The 27,735-nt window shown below is 36.8% G+C and overlaps 2 protein-coding genes across 2 annotated transcripts; both read left to right on the forward strand.

Annotated features, from left to right (window-relative positions):
* The first annotated feature begins 217 nt into the window (after window positions 1–217).
* LOC141331648 (uncharacterized) lies at window positions 218–7,663 on the forward strand. Its single transcript, XM_073836688.1, has 7 exons — window positions 218–263; window positions 343–470; window positions 549–696; window positions 786–1,139; window positions 1,390–1,500; window positions 7,438–7,469; window positions 7,571–7,663. The coding sequence occupies exons 1-7, from the start codon at window positions 218–220 to the stop codon at window positions 7,661–7,663; spliced, it is 912 nt and encodes a 303-aa protein (XP_073692789.1).
* A 114-nt stretch (window positions 7,664–7,777) lies between these two features.
* On the forward strand, window positions 7,778–26,749 carry LOC141331649 (storkhead-box protein 2-like). Its single transcript, XM_073836689.1, has 4 exons — window positions 7,778–7,913; window positions 10,016–10,168; window positions 17,478–19,740; window positions 25,535–26,749. The coding sequence occupies exons 1-4, from the start codon at window positions 7,778–7,780 to the stop codon at window positions 25,722–25,724; spliced, it is 2,742 nt and encodes a 913-aa protein (XP_073692790.1). The 3' UTR covers window positions 25,725–26,749.
* Window positions 26,750–27,735: the final 986 nt, after the last annotated feature.

Here is a 27,735-nt window from a genome sequence, read left to right on the forward strand (position 1 = left end):
TTCAAGAACTTTACCAAATTAATCATATATACATATTATTCTTACTGTGATGTATTCTTGTATTAACAAAACTAATTAGTTATTTTTTCTAAGATCAAGGGTCAGTATGTTTAAATTGTTAGTATTCTAAAAGTAGTTGATTTTTGTACATTAAATACATTTGCATGTTCAAGATGTTTGCTTATTTCTCTTTTAGATTGAGTACAGGTGCTACAAAATGAAGTTCAGAGTTTTGTCTACCCTTTTCCTCCTCACATTTGCAAGTATGTTTAAAAATGTTATTTTAATTGAGCATTTTGTTTCACATTTCTCTTTGTTACCATGTTGCTTTTTTGTTTTTAGATGGAACATCTGACAATAGTTTTGTTCACCAACATCCTTTGCTAGTTGCTGAACTTGGAAGCAGTGTGACTATACCCTGCTCTCACTCGGATGACTTTATAAACACAGTTTCATGGTTCAAACATTCTGTTGGCAAAAAAACACTTCTCATAGCATATTCAGAACATGGCTCTGGAAGTGTTACATATAAAAATGACTTTAATAAGAAAAATCGATTCTTTATCAGAACTGGGACTGACTCTTTTAATTTGACCATCATACACTTGGAAGAATATGACTTTGCAACCTACTATTGTGTTGTAAGTTTCATGAATCTTGTTAAAGTTGGAGAAGGAACGATTCTTCTACATAAAGGTGAGTTTATGAAAATATGCTGAGCTTCAATCTGACTGCACACGTGTGTGTTGTATTAATGCATTTACAGAATGTTACATTTCTTTCAGACAGTGACAGCATAAGCAAGACCAAAGTTCTCCAGCAGCCTGTATCTGACAGACTTCATCCAGGAGATTCAGTGACTCTGCAGTGTTCAGTCATCAGTCAGATCTGTGCAGGAGAATACAGCGTCTACTGGTTCAGACATTCATCTGGATATTCTCATCCAGGAATCATTTACACCCATGATAACAGGAGTGATCAGTGTATGGAGAGATCAGAGAACGGCTCTTCTACTCAGAGTTGCATCTACAGTCTCCCTCAGACTGAACTCAGGCCATCTGATACTGGGATTTATTACTGTGCTGTTGCCACATGTGGGAAGATACACTTGGGAAATGGAACTAAGTTGATTATTGAAGGTACAGATATATTGGGTTTTTTTTATCCACAACTTATAGTACCACACATGATTAATTATGTATTTGATTTTTTGTTGGTACATTAACTCATAAATATAACTTACTCTTTCATCATATTCAACTTTGACTGTTTGGACTTACAATTATTTTTTTAGTACGGCAATGTCTTTAGTCACAAGAAGTTAAATGTTTGTTTTTTTTGGGTTGTTGTTGTAGCACATGAATTCTCAAATTTATGTGACTTTTTCAGATTTACAGTTCATCTGGAATCCAATTACTTTAGTCCTGGCAACACTGAACATTATGACCATGATTGTGATTATAATTCTGCTGATAGTGATTCAAAAGATTCATATTAAAGGTAGGATTGTGTACTTATTCTATACATATACTGTATATCAACTTTATCTTTTTAGCTCCATCACACAGTTTATCATATTTCTAACCATATATTTTGATTTGTACTTTTAAAGAAACCTTGAATCATCCCAGAAATCAATGGAAGCGGGTAATTACTTTTTCTTCTTTACTCACAATGTAAAATACAAAATGTGATTAAAATGCAAATATGACGTCTCTATTGTAAATGCAATTAGTTTTTATTTTAGAATTAGCTATGCAATACTTACATAACTCTGTTTAGTACTTCAGCTATGCAGAGAACCCGTGTAAGCTTGGGTTTAAGATATGATTGCATTTAGATATCAAGTTCTGGTACAAAGACTGTTAGTGAATAATTTTGCCAGAATTAATATTGCTTGAAGTGACAGAGCTAACTCTACACAAACTCTACACAGACTTTGCATAGATTATGCAGTAGATATGTAGCAGACAAACAACTAAATTTATTTCCCATTTTTGCATTTTCCCTGGGCAGTCCGAGGATATCGATACCCTAAACCAAGAGGAGACACAAATCATTTATACCCAGTTTTTAATGCGCTAGCTAACAGTAATGATGTCTGAAATCATTATTATACTCTTGCATTATATGGTTGTTGTGACTGATGATTATGTTGATGAATAAGTTTGTAATTTGTTTACAAATTCACATTTGTTGATTTGCTTTGATAACGGCATCTGCTAAATGAATTATTGAAAATATAATTTCACTGGCTAAGTGTTATCTGTTATTGTACTTTTGCTTTTAAAGAATTTATTGATTTGTGCAATTATGCTATGCTATTTTTGCCTCATTATTTTTATAATTTCATGACAGCTTTATTTTCTCTTTTTTTGCCTAAGTTAAGTGGCATGTTTTGTTGTTATTGTTTTTATTGTGTGTTTGATAAAAAGTAGGAATTTTTTTCCCCATAGTATTGGCAAGCTACTTTCTGTAAGTGTTTTTGAAGTGATAAAATGGGACGTATTTTTAGTTTTTAATACAAATTACCTATAAAATAAGCATTATCATATTATGTCATATACAGTATGGAGCTATTTCAGCTAGGCATGCATTAGACTGACACGTTTATGTCAAAGAGAAGAATTACTTCTGTGGAATAACTTTTACTGTCCTTTCTGCATTTTAGCCCCTCTTATCTCTCCCCCCCCCCCCCCCAGGCTTAGGTTAATTCCATATAAATGGTCTGGTATGTTAATTAATTGATTCCTCGATTTGAATTAGTATAATTTTAGGTCTTATTGTAATTGTGTACAATCATCACATTCTCTCAGCAGAAGAGATCATAATAAAGTTTTGAAAACCACACTTATGTTGGCATGGTGTTTTTTTTTTTTTTAATGGGCTTTTTAGAGATCTGAATAAAGTGTGATCCTTGGATCAAAAAGCACAGTTGTGTACCCAGAACACTCACACTACTGTGTGTCTTTCTGTGATCAGGTATGCAGGACACAGTCACCTTACAAATCATTAAAATACATTAATCATGAAGACAACATCAATCTATTTATTTATTTATTTTTAATTAACCAGTGCTTTTGACATGGTTATCCAAGGCATAACACCTAGCTACTGGGGTGTCTCAGGGCTCAGTTCTTGGACCACTTATCTCTACAAGGCATCACTAGGTTCTATTATTCAGAAACATGGCTTTTTATATCACCATTATGCTAAATAATACTCAACTCTATCTTTCATTCCATCATGATAATCCAACAATAGCTGCTCACATCTCAGAACCTTCAAGGCTGCAATATTAGTATTTAACCCTCTGGGGTCTGATGTGATTTTGGGGTTCTTTAGATGTTTTGACATGCCCTGATATTGCAACATTTGTGCTTATTTCAGCTACCTATAACATACTATTGGGCAACAAGTATTTTTTTTTTGTACTTAGCACAAGCTGTGCTACAATATGTGAGCAAGATGGATATGTTTGAATTTTTTAGAAAAAAAAAATATTGAAGAGGTTAGTAATTTTTGGGAAAATAAATGGAGCTAAAATCAGCCCACACTGAACAAGGCCTTTGAGTAATCAGTCTTGTGGGATAGAATATTTCCTTCAAAATGATGTGAAAATCATTCTACATATTTTTTTTTTCTCTCAGAAAACAATATGCTGATATAACTTTTCTAAGACATGTTTTGTGATCGAGCCAAAAAGAGCACACATCACACCTATGCTCATCAGTTTGCACTGGCTACCAATGGCTGCTTGCATAAAATGCCTTAAGACCTGAATGTATCATCACGAGACGTAGGGTTTAATTTGGTTTTGTCTGAGTATGTTTTTTTTGACACTCAAAGCCGGGGGTCCCATTGACTGCCATTATATGACTGACAGACTGCAGTGGTTTGAGTTAAAAATCTTTGTTTGTGTTTTACACTGGGAGTAAGCAAATAAACATCACATTTTCATTTTTGGGTAAACTATATGATTTATGTGCCCTCTAGAAGCTTGCATTCTGCAAGTGAACAGTGCATTGTATTGCCATCCCAAAGAGGCACAAAATGACTTACACAGACTTTTATCTTAACTTTCCCTGCTGGTTGAAAACCTGCCCAACTCAATCTGAGTTTTTTTTTTTTTTTCATTTTTATTATTATTATTTTTTTAAGTATATATTATTGCTCTTTTGTTGGTTTCGACTGCTTCTGTTGTCTTCATTTGTAAGTTGCTTCGGATAGAAGCGTCTGCTAAATGACTAAATGTAAAATAAATAAATAAATAACAATCAGGAAACCTTTATCCACTCTACTTGGACCATCACTGGGCTTGAGGGTGGTCCTTATACAGTGTAGTTTAATATTCCTTACTTTCTTTTTACAGGCCCTCCCCTCCCTTTACAGGCCTTCCCCTTCCTCCCAACAATATAATATAAATACAGTATTTACTATATATGAAAATCATGTTTGTTTCATCTTGCATACAATAGCTCTTGCATTTTCAGTGTTTATATATACATTGCTGCACAAATAAGTTTGGGATCAGTAAGAATTTTAATGGTTTTTAATGACGTTTCTTATGCTCATCAAGGCTGCATTTATTTGATCAAAAATACAGAAAAAATTTATATTGTGAAATATTGTTTAAATTTAAAATAACAGTTTTTTTTTATGTGAATATATTTTAAACTGTGACGTACTCCAGTCCTTAGTTTCACATGATCCTTCAGAAATTATTCTAATATGCTGATTTATTATCAATGTTGAAAACAGTTATGCTGGTTAATATTTTTTTGGAACCTGTGATTCTTCTTTTTCAGGATTCTTTGATCAGTAAAAGGTTAAAAAGAACAGTATTCATTAAAAATAGAAAGGTCTTCTAATATACACTACTGTTCAAACATTTGGGGTCAGTACATTTTTATTCTTTCTTTCTTTTTTCTTGAAAGAAATTAATACTTTTATTCACCAAGGATGTGTTAAATTAACAAAAAGTAATAAGATAGATTTACATTGTTAGAAAAGATTTATATTTTGAATAAATGTTCTTTTAAAATTTTTATGTGAAAAGAATCTTGAAAAAAATAATCACAGGTTCCAAAAATTGTTTTTGGCAGCACAACTGTTTCCAACTCATTCAATAAATCAGCTATTAGAATGATTTCTGAAGGATCATGTGACACTTAAAACTGGAGTAACAGCTGATAAATGTATATTAAAATAAAAAAACATTATTTTATATTGTAAAAAAATTTCTTTAAAAAACATTAGTTTAACTGATCCTAAACTTTTGTACGGTGCCCGCCAGGGGACACCTTCGGTTCACTTATGTTTGTCGTGGCCACGAGATATTAATTCGTGGGAACATGATATTATGTTGTGGCCACGAGATATTAATTCGTGGGAATGTCATATTAACTCGTGGGAACGTGATATTATGTCGTGGCCACGAGATCATTTTGTCGAGGTAACGACATCCTTATGTCGTGGCCACAAGATGCGATGATGAGGGAACGAGATCCATTTCTCGTGGCCACGACTTCTTATGTTGAGGAAACAACATGCATTTCTCGTGGGCACGAGTTTTAATGCATAAACAAACCTGCGTGACCATAGTAACCCTGGATTAGCCTATCAGAGATAGGTTTATTAATATTTAATTTTTAATTAAGAAATTATTATATTAATTGTTACAGAAATTAATACAATATTAAATTATTATTAACAATGGGCGATGCTGTATATGCGAATGCTGATGCTGTCTGTGCGCGATGTAGACATGTATGCATCCCACAGTCTTATTATCTCCTCTTTCCGTAATATTTGTAGGCTATTATTAGTTTATATTCGTTATTTTCCCCTTCATTTCGATCTCTTTACTTATACGTTCTGAATGTAGGTTCTATACCTGGAATTTTTACTGGAATGCAGTTCAAAGGCTGAATTGAACATATATTGTATTTTATTTAGTCTAATTAATAGACAAATATATTTTATTTAGTCTAATTAATAGACAAATATAGTGTTTCAGTGAGAGTAAATTATTCACGTAGTTTCATCTGGAAATCATTTATCGTCACACCGTAAAATAGGCCTACATGACATTTCTATTAACTGATCGTCTTTTTTCCGTATTTGTATTATTATTATCGTCATCATTATTATAATAATAATTATTATTGTATATATTTTTATTTTCATTTATATTCGTTTCACTACGTGAATGATTCATTCGTCAGTGAACAGTATAGTATTATATAGTCTAGTATAGACGAAACAAAATAAAAATATGTTCAATTCAACCTTTAAACTACATTCCAGTCAAAATCAGTCATGTCATTTCCATATACGTTAAGTAAAGAGATGAAAATGAAGGGGGAAACGAATATAAACGAAAATAAATAAATATATAGGCCTACAATAATGGGCTAATTATAATAATTAATAATAATAGAAATTATTAAAAATAAAAATAAAATAAAATAGGCCTATTTTACGGTGTGACGATAAATGATTTCCAAATGAAACTACGTGAATAATTCACTCTTCACTGAAACACTATATTTGTCTATTAATTAGACTAAATAAAATACAATATATGTTAAATTCAGCCTTTGAACTGAAAAAATCCCAGTCATAGAACCTACATTCAGAACGTTAAGGAGATCGAAATGAAGGGGGAAATAACGAATATAAACGAATAATAAAAATATTACGGAAAGAGGAGGATCAGTTAATGGACAAGACTGTGGGATAAAATGTTTCCTGTAGGGCTATTTTATTTGATGTACTTTATGTAATATTTATTCATGATAAACTTTTGAATATACTGTCTACATCGCACACAGACAGCATTGGCATATAGCCTACAGCATCGCCCATTGTTAATATAATAATTTAATATTGTATTAATTTCTGTAACAATTAATATAATAATTTCATAATTAAAAATAAAATATAAATAAACCTATCTCTGATAGGCTAATCCAGGGTTACTATGGTCACGCAGGTTTGTTTATGCATTAAAACTCGTGCCCACGAGAAATGCATGTTGTTTCCTCAACATAAGAAGTCGTGGCCAGGAGAAATGGATCTCGTTCCCTCATCATCACATCTTGTGGCCACGACATAAGGATGTCGTTACCTCGACAAAATGATCTCGTGGCCACGACATAATATCACGTTCCCACGAGTTAATATGACGTTCCCACGAATTAATATCTCGTGGCCACAACATAATATCATGTTCCCACGAGTTTATATGTCGTGGCCACGACAAACATAAGTGAACCGAAGGTGTCCCCTGGCGGGCACCGTACATACAATATATTGTTGGCTATAGCTACAAATATACCCATGCTACTTAGGATTGCCTTTGAACCCAAACTGCTCACTATAATTGTTCAGTGTCTTGTTAATCTCGTGTTACTTGTCCACCTGGCTTTTTAGGCAGGTTTGACAACCTCCTGAACATTGTTCAAGTAATGACACCAGGCCAGACTGTAAATGGGACACCTAAGCATATCTAAAGCTCATGTCTCCACTAGAAGCAACATAACTTTTCATGTTCATCCATGATCAGATTCCTGCATCTGTCATCCCTGATAACCTGCATCGAACAGATCTGAGGTCAGCGTTTCATCTTTATCAGTCTGACCACCCTGAGCGTGTCTGATTGTTGATTTCCACCTTCACGTGGACACTAGTTGACTTTGTGCTTTCCTCACATATGTTTTGTCCTAATCAGCTTACCCTTGTTCTTCACCAGCCAGGAAGGTGCATTACCAGTATGTTTCTGTCCTCGCTTTGCACGCCTGATAAGCCCGATTTGGATCCTAAGAGCCAGGGATCCATGCTGAGCTACTTACCCAGGTGCCAAGGCCTGCTGGCTGGGAGTGTTGCCTCCTCTGGGTGTCTCTTCCAGGGTCTGTACTGGAGAGTCCAGTCCACCAGATGTTCTGGGTTATTTTTGAAAGAGGTCTTTGAGTAGTACAGAATGTGGGTCGGTCCAGAGAGCAAACGTTAAATCGGTAGTTAAGGATGAGAGAGTTGTGTCAAGGGCAAAGATTTAATCTCAGCAGGCTAAAGGTGGGATCTGTCATTTCTGCTGCAGTGCTTTTCAAAAACAAGACTGAAGATTAAAACGTTGTTGGAAAGTGTTTTTTGTTGCACTGCCAGTCATTTCTTGCCAAGGTGCAGTTTTGGGAGTGTATTGTAGGGGTCAACTGATAAGGGCTTTTTTTTAGATGTCGATTTTAAAGTATTGCAGTATTGCAAACGCTCACTTGAGGTGGTTTTTGACTTGTGCTAAAAGGGTTCATGTGAATAATGAGAGATGGAAATGCATTTTCCAAATAAATTCCTCTATGCACATCAAAAAAATCATGTTGCACGATGGGATGGGATAACTTGACTACCAACAAACTGATCTTGTTGACAACAATGAACGCATTTATTGTGTTGCATCTGCTCACTCGAGGCGCAAGTCATTTATTATATATGAAAATTGTTATATTTAGCAGCTTCTTCTACTCTTCTTAGTGATATATAGTGTCAGTTTATCAGGGAGTGACGATTTTGTTCTCTTTGAAATTCGCAAATTTGGACGGACACCCATCAGCTGCAGTCAAAAGTTGCAGTCAAAAGTTTACATACACCTTGCAGAATCTGCAAAATAAGAGGGATAATGCAAAATGCATGTTCAAGTTTTTTTAGTACTGACCTGAAAATGATATTTCACATAAAAGACATTTACATATACAGTAGTCAACATTCGAAGTGGATCAAAAAAGTTAATCAAAAGTTGTCCTAAGATAAGAATGGGTATTCTTTTTGGTTTTAGGACAAATTTGATGAAAGGTTTTGATCCACTTCGAATGTTGACTACTGTAGTCCACTAAAGAAAATAATAGTTAAATTTATAAAAATGACCCTGTTCAAAAGTTTACATACACTTGAATCTTAATACTGTGTTGTTACCTGAATGATCCACAGCTGTTTTGTTCAGTAATATTTGTTCATGAGTTCATTGTTTGTCCTGAACAGTTAAATTGCCGGCTGTTCTTTAGAAAAATTCTTAAGGTCCCATAAATTCTTTGGTTTTTCAGCATTTTTGCGTATTTGAACACTTTCCAACTATGACTGTATGATTCTGAGATCCATCTTTTCACACTGAGGACAACTGAGGGACTAATGATGCAAGACTCAGGGGTGTAAACTTTTGAACAGAAAAAAGATGTTTTTTTTATTTTGCCTAATATCATATTTTTTCATGTAGTACCACCCTTCAGCAGCTAAAGAAGATACTCTGTTAAAATAATGTGTCTTTAGCATTGAAAACTCTATTTAAAAATATTTTCTATTGTTTTTCTAATTTAAAAAGTCATTTAAGTGTTTTTGTAGTTTAGTTTTTAAGGTATAGCTCATTAGGTCACACAAGAATTCTGTCACAAGAGAAGAAATTGTTTAATAAAGTTGTTATTTTGTTTTTTTGCGAACAAATGTCCTTACTACCTTTCTGGGCCTTGAATGTGTCAGTTGTGTTGCTGTCTAATATGCAAGGTCAAAAAGCTCTCAGATTTGATCAAAAATGTCTTAATTTGTGTTCCAAAGATGAACAAAGGTCTTACGGGTTTGGAACGACCTAGAATTTAAATTTTTGGGTGAACTATCCATTTAAGCACATAGCAGAGAATTTGAACAACAGCCAATTGATCATTTGCCATACCATGACAGTAATTACTGACTTATTGCTTTGTGCAAGAAGAACTTTGCTATCTCTGCATCCATAGTAGTATCTGTTTTTTGAGCATAATTGACTAATGCAGATCATTTTAAAATGGTGAAATATTAGGCCATTAATTGTTCTTTTATTAGTGTATGGAAACATGAAAACATAACTTTTTATCATCAGTTCCTCTAGAAAGTCACGACGCCTGTTCTGCATTAAAGCCACCATTGTAACCTTTTAACCTTCACCTCAGCCACACTGAGCAAATCTTTGACCTTTGATTTTTGTCCTTTGCAGGTGATGTGTCTCCCATCAGCATGTCTCCCATCAGCCAATCCCAGTTCATCCCACTGGGAGAAATCCTGTGCCTGGCCATTTCTGCCATGAACTCCGCCCGTAAGACTGTCACGCAAGAGACTCTCATCGAACACCTAGCAACATGCTTCCCAGGTAACGTCCTTCAATGACTTCGCAGAAAATCTGTGAAGAAAATGCACATAAATGCCTTTAAAATAATATCACAATACAAAAAAAAATGCTACACTTAGTGTTTATCTTCTTTGGGCTCCGAACATCTGTAAGTTTTACATGCTGAATCTGTTTTATAATGGTTCAGTGATTTTGGTTTTTTCAGTTTTTGCCAATAACACCAATTGTAACCATATACACAGCTATTTGCACATGATAATAGCCATATCCTGGAACGTCTGGGTCTGGGTCTCATATTTGGAGAGTTGTGGTCACAGCAGTGATACGGAAAGTTTAACATCCATTGTTATATGCAATTTTGCAGAAACACAGAACAGGATAATGATGTTTTGCTGAAAGTAGTGGCTGGATTATGGGGGAAAATGTGTTTTAATATTTTCTCAGAGGATGTGGTTGTAACAATGTTAACAGTACACACATATATAGTGAATGAATGGACTTAAAGTGACACACAAGTAAAATATTACACTTTTTACCCAATTTTTTTTTTAATGCTGGTTTTAGTAGTTTGAGAATAATAATGTAGCATTAATTGACATGTAAACTATGCAAATGCACACTATGGTATTCTTAGTGGATGGATGAATAAATGTGTAGATAGAAGTCCCAGATGTCCCCAGTATGTGTCTGTGAGGTTTCAGCTCAAAAACCCCCACAGATCATGTATGATATCATTTAGAAAATCCCTGTTTTGAGTGAAAGCACAAATACTATGGGTGTGACGAGACAGTTATCCCACGAGATGAGACCTGAGACTGGGTTCACGAGAATGAGACAAGATTTTTAAACTTTTTTTTTCAAATAAATCCTCAATGATGAAATATATAGGGAAAAATAGTATTTTGTTCAACTGAAAAACACAAAATGCATGCGGATTTTGATATGAACTTGAAATTTAAACTTCTATTTTAATGAACTATATGCTGTAATAAACATGTAAACTAAAGCTGCTTGATTGTGGATAAATTGAAAATCTAAATTTTTTTAAATAAACTGGAGATCTCGATTCTCTCATGATTCTGAAGAAAGAAGACTAAAAATCTAAACAAAATAACACAATTTACTAGTGATTCTGACAAAATGCTCATTGCTTTAAGTCTTTTAAAAAATATATTCAAACTAAATAAAAAAATGAAGGAACTTCAGTTAATAAAGACTTGTTTTACTATTGAAATCTCCTGAATAAATGTTTCAATGATAAATACAGTCGTGGCCAAAAGTTTTGAGAATTACATAAATATTGGAATTTGGAAAAGTTTCTGCTTAAGTTTTTATAATAGCAATTTGCATATACTCCAGAATGTTATGAAGAGTGATCAGATGAATTGCATAGTCCTTCTTTGCCATGAAAATTAACTTAATCCTGAAAACTTTCCACTGCATTGTTAAGAAGGCTTCAGGGCTTCCAAGAAAGTCCAGCAAGCGCCAGGATCGTCTCCTAAAGAGAATTCAGCTGTGGGATCGGAGTGCCACCAGTGCAGAGCTTGCTCAGGAATGGCAGCAGGCAGGTGTGAGCGCATCTGCACGCACAGTGAGGCCAAGACTTTTGGAAGATGGCCTGGTGTCAAGAAGGGCAGCAAAGAAGCCACTTCTCTCCAAAAAAACATCAGGGACAGATTGATCTTCTGCAAAAAGTATGGCGAATGGACTGCTGAGGACTGGGGCAAAGTCATATTCTCTGATGAAGCCTCTTTCCGATTGTTTGGGGCATCTGGAAAAAGGCTTGTCTGGAGAAGAAAAGGTGAGCGCTACCATCAGTCCTGTGTCATGCCAACAGTAAAGCATCCTGAGACCATTCATGTGTGGGGTTGCTTCTCATCCAAGGGAGTGGGCTCACTCACAATTTTGCCCAATAACACAGCCATGAATAAAGAATGGTACCAAAACACCCTCCAACAGCAACTTCTTCCAACAATCCAACAACAGTTTGGTGAAGAACAATGCATTTTCCAGCATGATGGAGCACCGTGCCATAAGGCAAAAGTGATAACTAAGTGGCTCGGGGACGAAAACGTTGAAATTGTGGGTCCATGGCCTGGAAACTCCCCAGAACTTAATCCCATTAAGAACTTGTGGTCAATCCTCAAGAGGCGGGTGGACAAATAAAAACCCACTAATTCTGACAAACTCCAAGAAGTGATTATGAAAGAATGGGTTGCTATCCGTCAGGATTTGGCCCAGAAGTTGATTGAGAGCATGCCCAGTCGAATTGCAGAGGTCCTGAAAAAGAAGGGCCAACACTGCAAATACTGACTCTTTGCATAAATGTCATGTAATTGTCGATAAAAGCCTTTGAAACGTATGAAGTGCTTGTAATTATATTTCAGTACATCACAGAAACAACTGAAACAAAGATCTAAACGCAGTTTAGCAGCAAACTTTGTGAAAACTAATATTTGTGTCATTCTCAAAACTTTTGGCCACGACTGTACATTTATAAACGTGCAGTTGTCGCCACCTCCTGGCAGAAGAGGATAAGCGTTACAATACGTACAAGTGTTAAGATACTTTTGTTTTGATCACTACTGCAGACAATAAGTGTTTATAACCAAAATATAAACTTTTATCCTAGTACTTCTGTTATTAAATGTAACAAATAATTATCAATATGTGGTTGAAAAGACTGTTTGTGTTGCTCTTTCTGGATCAACAGCAGCATGAATGCAGATTTTAATGTCTTTAACACCTGTTTCACAACATAAGCATCAGTGGAGTGTGAGCAGCACAGTGTGAATCGTTGTCATTCAGGAATAAGATCGCGTGGGTGTTTGAATGGAGATTGTGATATTTTAATGATGAATCGAGCAGCTATAGTGTAAACACTGCAAAATGTTTTGAGAGGATATCGTCACATTCTCGCGAGACCAGTCAGATATCACGAGACACGTCAGATCTCATGCCATGAGGTCTCGTCACATCCCTAACAAATATGCTTTTTTCGTGCATGTCTCTTTAAATGCAATTGAGCTGCTGCTCCACGCCACTTTTCCAGAATAGGGTTGTGCCTTTACAGCTTGTACCTTAGATATTCTGCTAAAAAAAAACACCTATTTGGTTTTGATTATCATGTCTATCTCGCTAAAATTATGTGTTTTAAAGCCATATTAGTTTAAACTTCTGATATCGGGTTTTCTGAGCGCACACATCCGAAACACACGCACAGAAAGCAGCTGTCACATGGCATGTGAGTACTAAACGAAATTCTCTTTCATGTCTTATTGCGCTTGAACTGGCAAATACACACAAGTTTAAAACTATATAAAACTAAAATAGACAGTAATAAATCAATAAATCCACTGCTCTGTTGTCTCATTTGATGCTGGGACTCTAAATAGTGTTTTGTTCTTGTTTGTGCAGTCAAAAACAGAACAGTAAACATGCTTTGCTTGAACTTTTGCCATGGCGTTAGAACACTGTTGTTGCTTGTGAAAACACAATGGCGGCTTGTTTTTTTCACATGCTTGTGAAAGAGGCTAACCAAAACAAAGTTACAGGGTTGTTTGTTTTTACATTTTTGGGTTGACAGATGCACTGGGGACCCGATTATAGCACTTAAACATGGACAAAGTCAGATTTTCATGATATGTCACCTATAATTTAACATCATAGCGGATATATTGTGGTTTATTCAATATATTGCCTAGCCCAAAATGTATTGGCACAGTCTTAATTGTTTCATTACATGTCAGTTGTGTTTTTTGTGCCAAACTGATTTGTCAAGTTCAGCATCTTAGTGGTGTGATGCTGATTATATCATGTGAGACTGAGCTAAAGAGATGCAGCAGATGCTGAGTCATAATGAGCTCTGTGTCCCTTATGTTGTGAGGCAGTGAGGTTGCTATAGAATCAGTAGTGAATGCTGAGGTTGCTATAGAATCATGACCTCATCCTTTCAGCTCATGCTCTGAACACAAAGTTTGCACACCTGGATCGTAACCTCTCAATTTGGACGAGCATCAAGAAGGCAGGTCAGAGTCTGTGTGTGTGAATATGGTATTTAAGTTGAGTTGATTTGATTTGATTAGGTTTGCAAGGTTACCTTGAACTATTGTATGTCACTGTAGATAAAAGCATCTGCCAAAGTAATCCATGTACATGTAGTTATGCATTCCAGAGTCTTAAAGTCATATGGGGATAGTTTTGTTCTGTTAGACAGATAAACGTCTGTTGGAGAGAGATCATATAGAGCACGTTGACTGTAAAAATAAAGTATACAGGCATTATTGAAATGTAATATGCCATTCCACAGAGTGCATTTTCATATGACTCATGTAGCAGTTCATCTTACTGCAAGTATTGCAGGATAGAAAATTCCCCCCATGACGTTTCTGCTTTGGCTCAGGTGCAAATTCATCGGTGTTTATTTTGAAGAAAGATCCTAAGGATGTTGCATGGATCCTGTTGTAAAAATAAGTCTATATTTTAGTGAGGCACACAGCATCGCATTTCCAGTTGAGGTCAAAGTCTGTTTGTTTGGAGAAAAAACACACCCTTTTTTCATCTAAAAGTAGACATTGAGATTGAACACGGCAACAGACTTTTTCTGTGGTGTTTTTTTCTGTGTAATCTAAAAGGGAGAAAACAAAATAGTTGTTTAGTTGAGTTAAAGTTGTTATCCTTTTTTTGTAGGAATGTGTCATTATACTTAATGAAAGAAAAATGGTCAGTGGTTAGTTAATGGAGATTCTGGGATTAGACCGGTGTTTTTAGGTTAGATTTAGCCACAATCACTGGATGCTGCTAGTGATGAATTGTTGTTTTTATAAAACTCTCTGAACTGTTTCCCAGGGTTGGGTTAGAAAGAATGGACATTGGTTTGTGTTGATGCATCTTGAGACGCCTAAGTCCAGCCAGGGTCATGTTCTCATCCCATTTAATACTTCCATTTGTCTTATTTCATGTTTTTGAAAACCATTTTAAAAAAAGAGTAGGTACACTACCATTTAAATTTTTTTTTATGTTTTTTAAAGAAGTTTCTTCTGCTTACCAAGCCTGCATTTATTTGATCCAAAGTACAGCAAAACCAGTAAAAATGTGAAATATTTTTACTATTTAAAAATGCTTTCAATTTGAATACATTTAAAAATGTAATTTATTCCTGCTAAATGTTTGCATCATTACTCCAGTCACACGATCCTTCAGAAATCATTCTACTATTGATTTGCTGCTCAAAAAACTCTTTTTATTACTATTGTTGAAAACAGCTGAGTAGAATTTTTTTTTAGGTTTCTTTGATGAATAGAAAGTTCAGAAGAACAGCATTTATCTGAAATAGAAATATTTTGTAACATTATAAATGTCTTTATCATCACTTTTGAACAATTTAAACCTGCCTTGATAAATAAAAGTATACATTTCTATAATTTCATTTAAAACGTTTTGATATATCAAACATTTCAACATTTTAAAATATATTCAAATAGCAAGCAGCTATTTTAAATAGCAAAAATATTTCACAATATCACTGCTTTTGCTGTATTTAGATCAAATAAATCCAGGCTCTGTGAGCAGAAGAGGCTTCTTTAAAAAACATTAAAAATCTTACTGTTCAAAAACTTTTGACTGGTAATGTGTGTCCAAACTTGCAAACATACATAATAGTTGTATAAAATTAACACTTCTGTCAAGATGTTGAGAAGTATGTCTCAACTCAACAGCTGTAGATCTTTAGTACCAAAGTGAATTTCTGCAGGAATTGAAAGTCTGTTGTTCTCGATTGGATTAGACAGTCATTTAAGTGTGTGCGTGTGCATGTGTGTTTGTAAGGTTGAATTAGGATTGCACCTCATTGACAGGGAAACTAAGCAGCAACTATGATGTAAGTACAGGCAACCCTTCTCCACCTCAGCGTCTACTTATAGCAGTGCTCTGGACTACAAATGTAAATGACAAAGCTGAAGCAATACAGCGATCAAACAACTCTTTAACGCTATATTTTGACACATGTTAAGGTTGTACTGTTTGAAAAGAGTTCTGGAGTGGACAAAAATGCTGACCGTGTTTCCCTGTGACATCACAATTTCACTTACCTCTCTAATATCTCTATTTGGTGGACCACAGAGGTTTATATCACAGACATGGACATACACTGTAGAATCTCCCCCCCAAAACATGAAGGTCTGAATGGGGTGTTGCCTGCTGCATTTTAGCTGCAGTGGGGGGGAGGGAGGTGTATTGCGTCACACTAGGCTGGCTTTAAGAACTCCATGATGTAATGGGGAGTAATGCCAACAGAGGAGCAAAGCTGTGAAACCAGTCAACCAGGCAGGGAGGGCAGCCACCACTATGGCGTGTCTATATGCTGTGTTAAACACACCCATACGTATAGTATGAAACTGGACTGTGAATGTGGGAATTGAATAAAAGTCTATTTTTATGCTCACAGCTTACTGTATATGCAGATATAAAAACTCTGATGTGGTATATTGGTCAATGTGAGCGGATGACATGAAAGGCAACCAATGAATAATGCACAGTAAATGTTATAAATGGATGAATTGTAAGTCCTTGATTTAAGAAGTTACAGCATGTAGTTTATAATACCATTTTAAGGATAGTTTGCCCAAAAATGAAAATTCCGTCATTAATTACTCACCCTCATGTCGCTCCAAACCCGTAAGACCTTTGTTCATCCAAGAATTTTCTGACCCTACATAGACAGCAACGGAAGTGACTTGTTCAAAACCCAGAAAGGTAGTAAGGATATCATTAAAATAGTCCATGTGACATCAGTGGTTGAACTGTAATTTTATCAAGCTATGAGAATACTTTTTGTAGTTCTGCTCTCAACTAAAGATTTTTCTGGTCGACTATTAGTCATTCAGTTTTAGTCGACTATTAGTCGCCGTAATTTTATCAAGCTACGAGAATACTTTGTGTGCACAAAAAAACTAAAACACGACTCTTGTATCTTCTTGTAGCTTCGTAACATTATGGTTGAACCACTGATGCCACATGGACTAGTTTATCTGTGTCGTTACTATGTTTCTGGGCCTTTGAATGTGGTAATTGCGTTGCTGTCTATGTCGTGTCAGAAAGTTCTCAGATTTCATCAAAAATACTTTAATTTGTGTTCTGAAGACGAATGAAGGTCTTATGGGTTTGGAACAACATGAGGATGAGTAATTAATGACAGAATTTTCCTTACTGGGTGAACTATCCCTTTAATATTGGTCATCATGTACAATCATGGTATCATATTGTTGAAGTTAAGATATTTGTTTTGAAGCATTGGACCTGACTGTCTTTTCTCTCTTTTTGTATCTGGTAGGCGTCCCCACTCCAAGTATGGAGATCCTGCGGCACACGCTCAACATGCTGGTCCGAGAGCGGAAGATCTACCCCACCCCAGAGGGTTATTTCATTGTCACCCAGCAGACATACTTCATCACGCCTTCCCTCATTAGGACTAACAGCAAGTGGTACCACTTGGACGAGAGGATACCGGAGCGGATGCAGCAGCAGCAACAGCAGCCATGTACCTCTCCTCACTCAAGTACCATGACCCCCTCCACATCCGGATGTGTCCGGGAAAGACCTCACCACAAGAACCACAGTGACTCCTACAACAACAGCTACCGGGAGGACATCCCTAGTGCGCATACCTCAACCATACAGAGAAGGTCTAAGGAGCATAAAGAGTCTTCTCCTGTGTCTCCGCCCCCTCAGCAGCCATCAGAGAGTAAGAGCAAGAGTTCGCTTAGTTTTCCATTTAAAACGGAGACAAACAGTAAACACAAAGACGGAAGCAGCAGCAGTGGGGAGAAGCAGTCGAAGAAGTTCGGCCTGAAGCTGTTCAGGTTGAGCTTCAAAAAGGACAAGACGAAACATCTAGCCACATTTTCAGCCCAGTTCCCACCTGAGGAGTGGCCACTGCGGGACGAGGAGACACCCAGTACTGTTCCTAGAGAGGTGGAGATGGAGATCATCCGTCGGATCAACCCAGATCTCACGGTGGAGAACCTGGCTCGCCACACAGCCGTAATGAAGCGGTTGGAGGAGGAAAAGGCGCAGCGCAACAAGGCGAACTCCTCGGCTCAGCAGAGCGCCCGCAGCAAGAGGAGTCGTAGCCATCGAAAGGCCCAGCAGGGCAAGGCCTCACGTTCCCATAGCAAAACACGTGCATCCAGGGGGGATCCTTCTGAAGGATCCAATCTGGACATAACCTATGATCGGGATTACAGATTCTACAGCTCCTCATTAGTACGTTCTCCACGCGAAACCATGATGTCCATGGAGCGGAATAGGGGAAAGTATATGGTTCACAGCAACCCCAATATTGTGGAGTCTCACTTTACCACCGCTCCCGAGTGGGATGTTTCTGGGGAACTGGCAAAGCGGCGGACAGAAATGCCATTCCCAGAACCTTCTAGGGCACAGTCACATTCCAAAGTCCATCGAAGTCATAGTCATACACAAGAGAGAAAGTCACGGAATGAGAGGTCGGACAAGGCCAAAGAAAGGTCGCGGTCCATGGACAACTCCAAGGGACCACTTGGTGGTCCATACTTAGGTGGCCCAGAGGACTTTGAGTGTAGTCCCGATGACAGGAGTCGGTACTACACTGACGACGGTACTTTGAGGGCATCTGCGCAGGCGACCCACTACTCCCGCATCATGCTCTCTGCTGCTAGATTACACTCTGACGTTTGTGTGCCTGATGTTGGAAGAGGTTCCTCGGAGGATGCTGTGCTTTACCGGACGCTGGAGAAGAGTAAAAGCAGGGATAGTCTTCCCGCTTACAACGACCTGAAGTCTTGCTCTCCCAAAATGCCAGTAGACGACTATTTCCAGTGCACTGCAGCAAATGAAGTCTCTCTCTCTGCGCCGCCTTCTCTTGCAAAACCCAGCCATGACTTTACAGATAGCGTCTGGAAGGGGATCTCCTCGGACCGACTGACCCCTCATCTTACGCCACCTCACCCTATAGAATATAAAGAGGAGACAGCAAAGGGACAAAGTAGTATTTCTATTGCGTCAACGAGCCAAACTCCCGAGCATCTCCCCAATGGACGATTGTTGCACCAACTCAATCCCGACTCAGGTGACTTGGACAAAATGCCAGAGGTTTACAGCCAAGAGACTCTGTTCAAACCTCCCGACTATGTGGAGAGCAGTTTCTCAAGGCCAGGTACGATAGGTAAGTCCCCTCACACCAAGTCGACAGAGGTCCTGGAGACTCAGGAGCATTTCGATAAACCTCTACCACTGACCGTGCCACCGTCCTCGGCTCAGGAGCAGGCTTCGTGTGCAGAAACCACCTTCGACTATTACAACGTGTCGGATGACGACTCTGAGGAGACTAGTCATAAGAACCGGGTGGAGGGGAAAGTTCTAGAAGAAGGAGGGACAATGCAATGGCTGCTGGAACGAGAGAAAGAGCGGGATTTGCAGCGCAAGTTTGAGAAGAACCTTACCTTTCTAAGTCCCAAGGAAGGTGAGAGCAACAACAGCCAAAAATCAGTCCATTCTACCCGATTGGACAGTATGGACTCCAGCAGTGTGACTGTGGACAGTGGATTTAATTCCCCACGGTAAGGCACTCAGGGCCACTTTAAGGGTTTGTTTCATTTGTTGTGTTGGCAATAGGGTGTGTCTGAAATGAGGGGTATGCTATTCTATGAATAGACATACGTTATTATCCTTGTTTTTAACTCAGTGTTAACTTGCAGGAACATTTAGGGTTTTATGCTTTTATAGACATGACAGGATTCTGTAGAGCCTTAGTTTAATCCCAATTCATGCAAACCTTACATTTTCTTATTTTAAGCAGTAGTAACCACCTCTGTGAATGACATTAAGGCCAAAAACATACTCTATGCAAGAACACCAGTGCTTAGCCAACCCATTGTAGGCCTTAGTGGTCTGTACTATAGCTATAAACTCATCAACAGTTTAAGTTTAACTTGCTTGGTTGTCAAAATGGTTGTTCTGCTATGACAGTAGTTGACTTGAAATATACCTTACCACTATAGTAGCCCTTGCAGAAGCGATGAGTATGCATTTTACACATTGCATTTCATGCATTTTGCTTAGAGTATGTTTGTGGCTTAATACTACTGTACTATGGCTCATCTTTTCACTAAAATGGGAGAGGCCCTAACTTGTGAGAGGTACTGAATACACCTTAATGTAGGTCAACCACTACCAGTTCTACAACTGCAGTCTCTAAAAGGGTTTACACTATTGGTTTTGTCTTTAACTGAATTTTTGTTTAAATAACATGTTGTATTTTTGTCTAAATGAACGTCATGTTTGTATTGTAAGTGCTGCATTGTTGCATTCTGTGTTCTCATCCAAAATCCATTGGGTTAATTGACATTGTTCTCAAAATTCTCACAATACAAAATGGATTAGCACATGTCTGTCACTTTATCTATTGATATGTTTGTGGCCTTACTTAAAGAACGAATTGCTTTGAGCACATGATGCAACTTGTGCAACTTTACGTCCTACCGTTACCCTCATCCTCCCCTTCAACCTGCAACCTTTTGATCTTGTCTTCCAAATGTCTGAAACCTCTCATACTGCAAACTTCCAGTAGGCGTTTTCATGCTCAGACATTGCAGTGCAATAATAGTGACTCAGAAAACACTTTAAAGTTGGATACTAAGTCTGTTTTGCAGGCAAAAATCCAACATTAAAAAGGCTTGGTGTCATCCAGAGTGATATAAAGAAGTGTGACATATAATTTGTGTTTTAAAAATCTTAGACTTCTTGAATGGATGAAGTGGATATTTTCTGACTGTGTTTAGAAAAATGTGATTGGATGAAGAAAAACAAGCACTGTGCTAATACTCAGGTCACCCTATGAGGCAGAGCGGGTTAAAAACGCTTCACTACAGTGATGGCGACCCCGCTCAGTGCCAAAAGCCTGATGAGACATTTCAAACATTTGAGGAACAAAATGTGCCCCCATATTTTTAATTTTTTGTGTTTTCTTTAATTGTGTTTTTTGTTTGTTTGTTTTTCCAAATTAAAGTATGTTGTTTTTCATACAGTGGTTCAGTTGCAGTTTTTACCCTCTTTGTATGTGTGTTAGTTTTGTGCAATTCCTTCTTGTGTTTTCATTCTCCTATTTTGCACGTGCACTTTCCCCTCATAGAAGAGGGAAATTCAAGCTAAAATTGTGTGATATGTCAAACGTCTTTTAAACACGTGTTATTGTTTAATGCATTATAAAAAAGTTGTACATTATTGTATAACCCTTTCATGGAATCTCCCAGAATATTTTTTTTATTTAAAATATTGTAGTTTCTTGGCCCAATTATAACATTTTATTTTCAAATATCCAACAAGTTTTTTTAAGCCTCTATCAAATACAGTTGAAGTCAAAAGTTTACATACACCTTGCAGAATCTGCAAAATGTTAATTATTTTACCAAAACAGAAGGGATCATACAAAATGTGTGTTATTTTTTATTTAGTACTGACCTGAATAAGATATTTCAAATAAAAGTTGTTTACATATAGCCCAAAGAATAGTTGCATTTATAAAAATTACACTGATCAAAAGTTTACACACACTTGATTCTTAATACTGTGTTGTTACCTGAATGATCTACAGCTGTGTTTTTGTTTTGTTTATTTGTTTGTTTAGCGATAGTTGTTCGTGAGTCCCTTGTTTGTCCCGAACAGTTAAACTGCCTGCTGTTCTTTAGAAAAATCCTTCAGGTCCCACAGATTCTTAGGTTTTTCTGCATTTTTGTGTATATGAACCTTTTCCAACGAAGATGATTTTGAGATCCATCTTTTCACACTGAGGAACTGAGGGACTCATATGCAACTATTACAGAAGGTTCAAACGCACACTGATGCTCCAGAAGGAAACACAGTGCATTTAGAGCCCTTTTTGATTTTGAAAAACAGGGTAAATGTAGCTTATTTTGTATTTTGTGAAACATGTATCTTCTGACAGGCAGTACTAAATGAAAAAAGTATGATATTTAGGCAAAATAATAAAAAATACACAATATTAATTTAGTTCAAAGGTTTACACCCCTGGCTCTTTATGCATTGTATTTCCTTCTGGAGCATCAGTGAGCATTTGAACCTTTTGAGTCTCTCAGTTGTCCTAAACTCATTATTTTCTTATGTGGACTATATGTAAACATCTTTTATGTGAAATACCTTATTCAGGTCAGTACTAAATAAAAAATAACATGAATTTTGTATGATCCCTTTTGTCTTGGTAGAATAATTAACATTTAGCAGATTCTGCAAGGTGTATGTAAACTTTTGAGTTCAACTGTACATGTCGTAATGGTTAATAAAATGCTGATTTTTAAAGTTATGTATTTGGAAGGGTTGAAATTTGATCAAGACACTGATACTTAATATATGTACTAGTAAGTACTGCTCGGTTAAAGCTAAATTAACTAGTAAGAGTTGGAGCTGGGCCGTATGTCACCTGAATAGATTCCACTTGTCATTTGATTTTAATAAATGTAGATCTCTCCTTTCAAATTTGGACAGTCATATTTAAAATGGGCCAAATACTGTGATATTTCCCTATTATTATAACTAATCCTAAATCTTACACTGGGCAGGTTTGGGCTTTTGAGAGTAGCATCTATTGACACACGGCTTTTAGAGTCAACATATAAATTAATGCATCACCACCCTAAACCTTTATAGATGTTCTGTTCCCTCAGGTTTGTATTCCCCATTTTGTCATAGTCTTAAATGTTAAAGGAATAGTTCACCCAAAAATGAAAATTACCCCATGATTTACTCACCCTCAAGCCGTCCTAGGTGTATATAACTTTCTACAATCTGAGTTCAATTAAAAAATGTCCTGGCTCTTCCAAGCTTTATAACGGCAGTGAATGGATGTTGAGATTTTGAAGTAGGGCTGGACGATAAATCGAACGATATTGTGAGGCGCGTTTAGTCAATGAAGCCGGTACTTTGATTAGTAGTAAATCTCCATCACGTGCGTTCCGCTCAGGTTCCACTGGAGCGGCAATTAATACACAGAGACGTAAATCTCTGACAAGCTACGCCAAATCGCGCTCAAAATCGAATGCGAATCAAATGCGATTTTGAGCGTGATTTGGCGTAGCTTGTCAGAGATTTACGTCTCTGTGTATTAATTGCCGTTTGATTTAGCGTGCAGCCCTATTTTGAAGCCCAAAAAAGTACATCCATCCATCATAAGAAAATACTCCACATAGCTCCAGGGGTTTAAAAAATGTATTCTGAAGTAAATCGATGCATTTGTGTAAGAAAAATATCCATATTTAAAAATTAATAAACCCTAATCTCTAGCTTCCGCTAACTTTAGTACATGCATTCATGAGAGAGTGGCGTTCCAGCGGATGCCGTAGTGCAGAGGAGAAATCAATACAACACCAGTCACGAATTTGTAGTGCAAAAAAAGGATTTATGAAGGAATTCCAATATAAGCAAATAGGAGACTGATTTTTCTTTTGCTGTAAACAAAACTTGTCTCTCATGACACTAGCATATTCTCACTGGAGCAAAGCCTACATCCTGCGTCATCTGCTGGAATGCCACTTTCTCGTAAATGCGCATGCAACAGTGGAAGCTAGAAATTACGGTTTATTATAAAAATTCTACGTTTTAAATATGGATATTTTTCTTACACAAACACATTGATTCTTCTCAGAAGGCCTTTATTAACCCCCCAGAGCCACGTGGAGAACGTGCTTTTTTATGATGGATGGATGCAGTTTTTTGGAATTTAAAATCTCAGCACCCATTCACTGCCATTATAAAGCTTGGAAGAGCCAGGACATTTTTAATATAACTCTGATTGTATTCTTCTGAAAGAAAAAGTCATATAGGATGGCTTGAGGGAAAGTAAATCATGGGATAACTTTAATTTTTAGGTGAACTATTTTGCTCCTGTCCTTTCTCTTCTCTGTTGTCCTACTTACTTTTTTCCTGTTTTAGTATCAGATTTGGGCAAAATTCTGAATTCTGAAGTGAACAGGCAACATGGCACAGGATGTTGAATTGGATTGACAGGAAGAGGAATTAAATACAGATACTCTGCAAGAATTTCTTTAGTCCAATACAGTATTTGTGATAAAACAGTAATAATTACATAATTTTGACAAATCTAGACCCTGTAATTTATTATTATTATTATATATATTTTTAATATATTTATTTATTTTTAAATAATCTTTGTTTTTTATAATATAATGTTTAGTTTTTGCAAAACCCAAAACTAGTTGTAGACACACAATTTTAATTCTTCTTTATAATCCAATTCAAATCCACATCCTGTTTGCAAATTTGATTAGAATTCAGAAGGTTATTTGGAAATTGAACTGCATTCTTAGTTCTGAATGGTGCACAACCCTGATCAGCATTAAAGGGTTAGTTCACCCAAAAATGAAAATTAGCCCAGTTGTATATGACTTCCTTCATGCAATCAGAGTTATATTAAAAATTATCCTGGCTTTTTTTAAAGCTTTAGAATGGCATAGGCGGGGGTTTCTCTTCATCAGTCCAAAACAAGTCAAATGCAGTGCATCCATCCATAATAAAAAGTTCCTCTCACGGCTCCGGGGGGTGCATAAAGGCCTCCTGTAGCTTATCAATATGTTTTTGTAAGAAAAATATCCATATTGTAAACGTAGTAATAACTTCAATCTAGCTTGTGCCAACTGGTCTTACACAGAAGCCCTTCTGGGCGGATGACGTATGACGCCGGCGTTGCGCATGCACCAGTGAGTCTCACACAAACTAACGTTTGTTTACAGGAGCAAAGGAAGCACAGTTTTCTTTACAAATCCTCATGTTGAACTTCTAATTCGTGACATATGCTGTGTTTGCCTCTCTCCACGGCACATTTGCGTTTGTCACTTCCGATGTACAACCAGCTGGGGCAAGCTAGATTAAAGTCACTTACATTTTAAATATGGATATTTTTCTTTCAACAAAGCATTGATTCGCTACAGGAGGCCTTTATTCACCCCCCGGAGCCATGTAAGCCTCTTTTTTTTATGGATGGATGCACTTTATTGGACTTGTTTTGGACTGATGAAGAAAAACACCCATCTATTCCATTATAAATCTTGGAAGTGCCAGAATAATTTGTAATAAAACTTTGTTTTAAAACTTTGTCTGAAAGTAGGAAGTCATATACATCTAGGACGCCTGGAGGGTGAGTAAATGATGAGCTAATTTTCATTTTTGGGTAAACTAACCCTTTAATAACAAGACTGTGATTGTTAACCTTGACTAACCACATCTTTGTTTCTTCTTCAGCCTGTTACTAATCAATTTTCCATTTCTGCTTTCTTCATAACACTTTCATTCTCTTTCCCTTTCTGTCCTTCTGTACTGCTTCAGCACGCGGGAAAGCCTCGCTTCGAACACCTCGAGTAATGTGGAAAATAGCAGGCGCCAGAATATGGCTTTGAGTCCAGGACACATTGGCACCAAAAGACCCCCGCCGCCCTACCAGCCCCCCAGCTTCCGTACCATCCGTGAGCCACCCGCCAACCGCACGGAGAAACAGGCCTCCATCACCAGCGTGTAGTGATGGGGACCGCCGTCAAACCCAACTTCACCAGGACTGTTAAAAATCGTACAGACAGGACCTTCTGAGCTCGCGTTCCTGCTGTTTTCAAATGTAGACGTGTTTCAAAAAACACACTTCATCATGATTCACTGGAGGTATCTTTTGCTTTTTTTGATATTTGTAACAAATACTGCTGCAGACAAACAAGTCATTAGGACTAAATTTACGCCGATCTACGATCTGTTTGGGATAAAATCCTCGATCAAACTCATTTGTAGGTGTCCTTTATAGCTTAATGTATCCACTACGGGTCTTAACTGTCTTCTGATCCAAACTTGGCTGCGTTGCCTCTGCCTATTCATTCATCGCTGTGTCTAGTGTTTCATTCTGTACGCTCAGGTCCCTCTGAACTCTACTGACTTAGTGTCTCACATTTGCTGGCCAAAATTTGAAGGCCACGATAATCTCCCTGGAAATCCCAAGAAGCTCATCTGTTTCTGCTGGAATCGTTTTACCGCATCCTTGTGTATCGTCCGCCGTCCTGGGATTTCTCTGGGGCGTTTATGTAGAATCTTAACGAAACATACCACCATTATGGCATTATTTGTTTATAAAAATACCAATTTAAATATTACTGGTGCTTTCTCATTGAATGGACCGTTATTCTTTAAAAAAAAAAGAACAAAAAAAGTTGGAATCCATGTTTTTCCAGATTTTCTCTTTTAACCAGGTGCTCAACTACTAGACGACACAGAATACACACATTGCTACCTCCACTATTTGTACAGTCGTAGAGGGAGACATGAGAGACGTCCACCCCCACCTTAGGCCCGCTGTATTAGACAAACCACTATCAGCTTGCAAACTGTGAATGTACTGCTAGTGCTTTTCAATCACATCTCCATCATCAAGCGTTAGTAACCTACTGTTCTCATACTAATAGAGCCAAATCTCATTGTACTAGAGAGGAGACTTGTGTAGAGTTTGGAATCATATAGGACCCATATAGAGTGGATAATTTAGAACTTCATATCTCTGATATGTCCAGCCATGTTCAATTATTTATTCTTATTATGATTATCATTATTATTATTATGATTACAATTAGTTTTTTTTTTTTTTTTTTTCAGTTACTTTTAGTACACAAATTCATGGTAAGCATAAGAACAATATTTCACTGATTCTTGAGTTATGGGGCAAAACCAAAAAAAAATCAAAGTTTGTATTGTTTTTAACACTGAGTAATGGCATTTTTAAATATATTTAAATAGAAAATGTGCTATTTTAAATAGTAATAATATTTCACAAGTTTATTATTACAGTTTATATATACATATATTTATTCCCTTTCCATTATTTGCCACCTCTACCATAAAGACTGCAATAAAAATGTTTTGGATTGTTAGATAATTTCCTATCCACTTTGTCTATGGGTGAGACTTTCCTGTTCATTAGCCACTATAGAGACACAACGAGAAAAATAACAATACGCGGTAAACGGTAAAACTTCATAATTGTTCATAATTAAGAAAATACATTACAATAATATGGTAAGACACACCAATTTACAATATCAAGCAGCTAAACTAGCTGTTTTGTACAACTAAAAATAGTGTTTTCACGACATCTTTAATCGGCCATATTGGCGGCACTGAATGTAAAAAAATGACTCTAAACTGAATGAAACTCACATATTTTGCTGATTATTGCTGCTCAAAATGGTCAATTATTGTCATGTTTTGGGCTGTACTAATCGGTTGGACCAGGAAAACATTTGGAGTAGGCTACTATAGACTGCCAAAAGTTCAAACAAATCAAGGAGAATAGTGCAAAAAACAACAACTGAGGAACAAACCAAGGGTGTTTATGGTTGGCTAAACTGAACTAGGATTTCCAGAGTAAGAATCATGACAACATTCGTGTTTGTTCTTATAATTTTCGGTCAGGTAGGTGAAATATTAGGCTGATATCTTAATTAATACGGCTTGTACGTATGTTTATCACCTATTAACTTTAGTTTGTCAAATAT

This window comes from Garra rufa, chromosome 3 (assembly GCF_049309525.1).
Source record: "Garra rufa chromosome 3, GarRuf1.0, whole genome shotgun sequence".
In the NCBI taxonomy this organism is placed as follows: domain Eukaryota; kingdom Metazoa; phylum Chordata; class Actinopteri; order Cypriniformes; family Cyprinidae; genus Garra; species Garra rufa.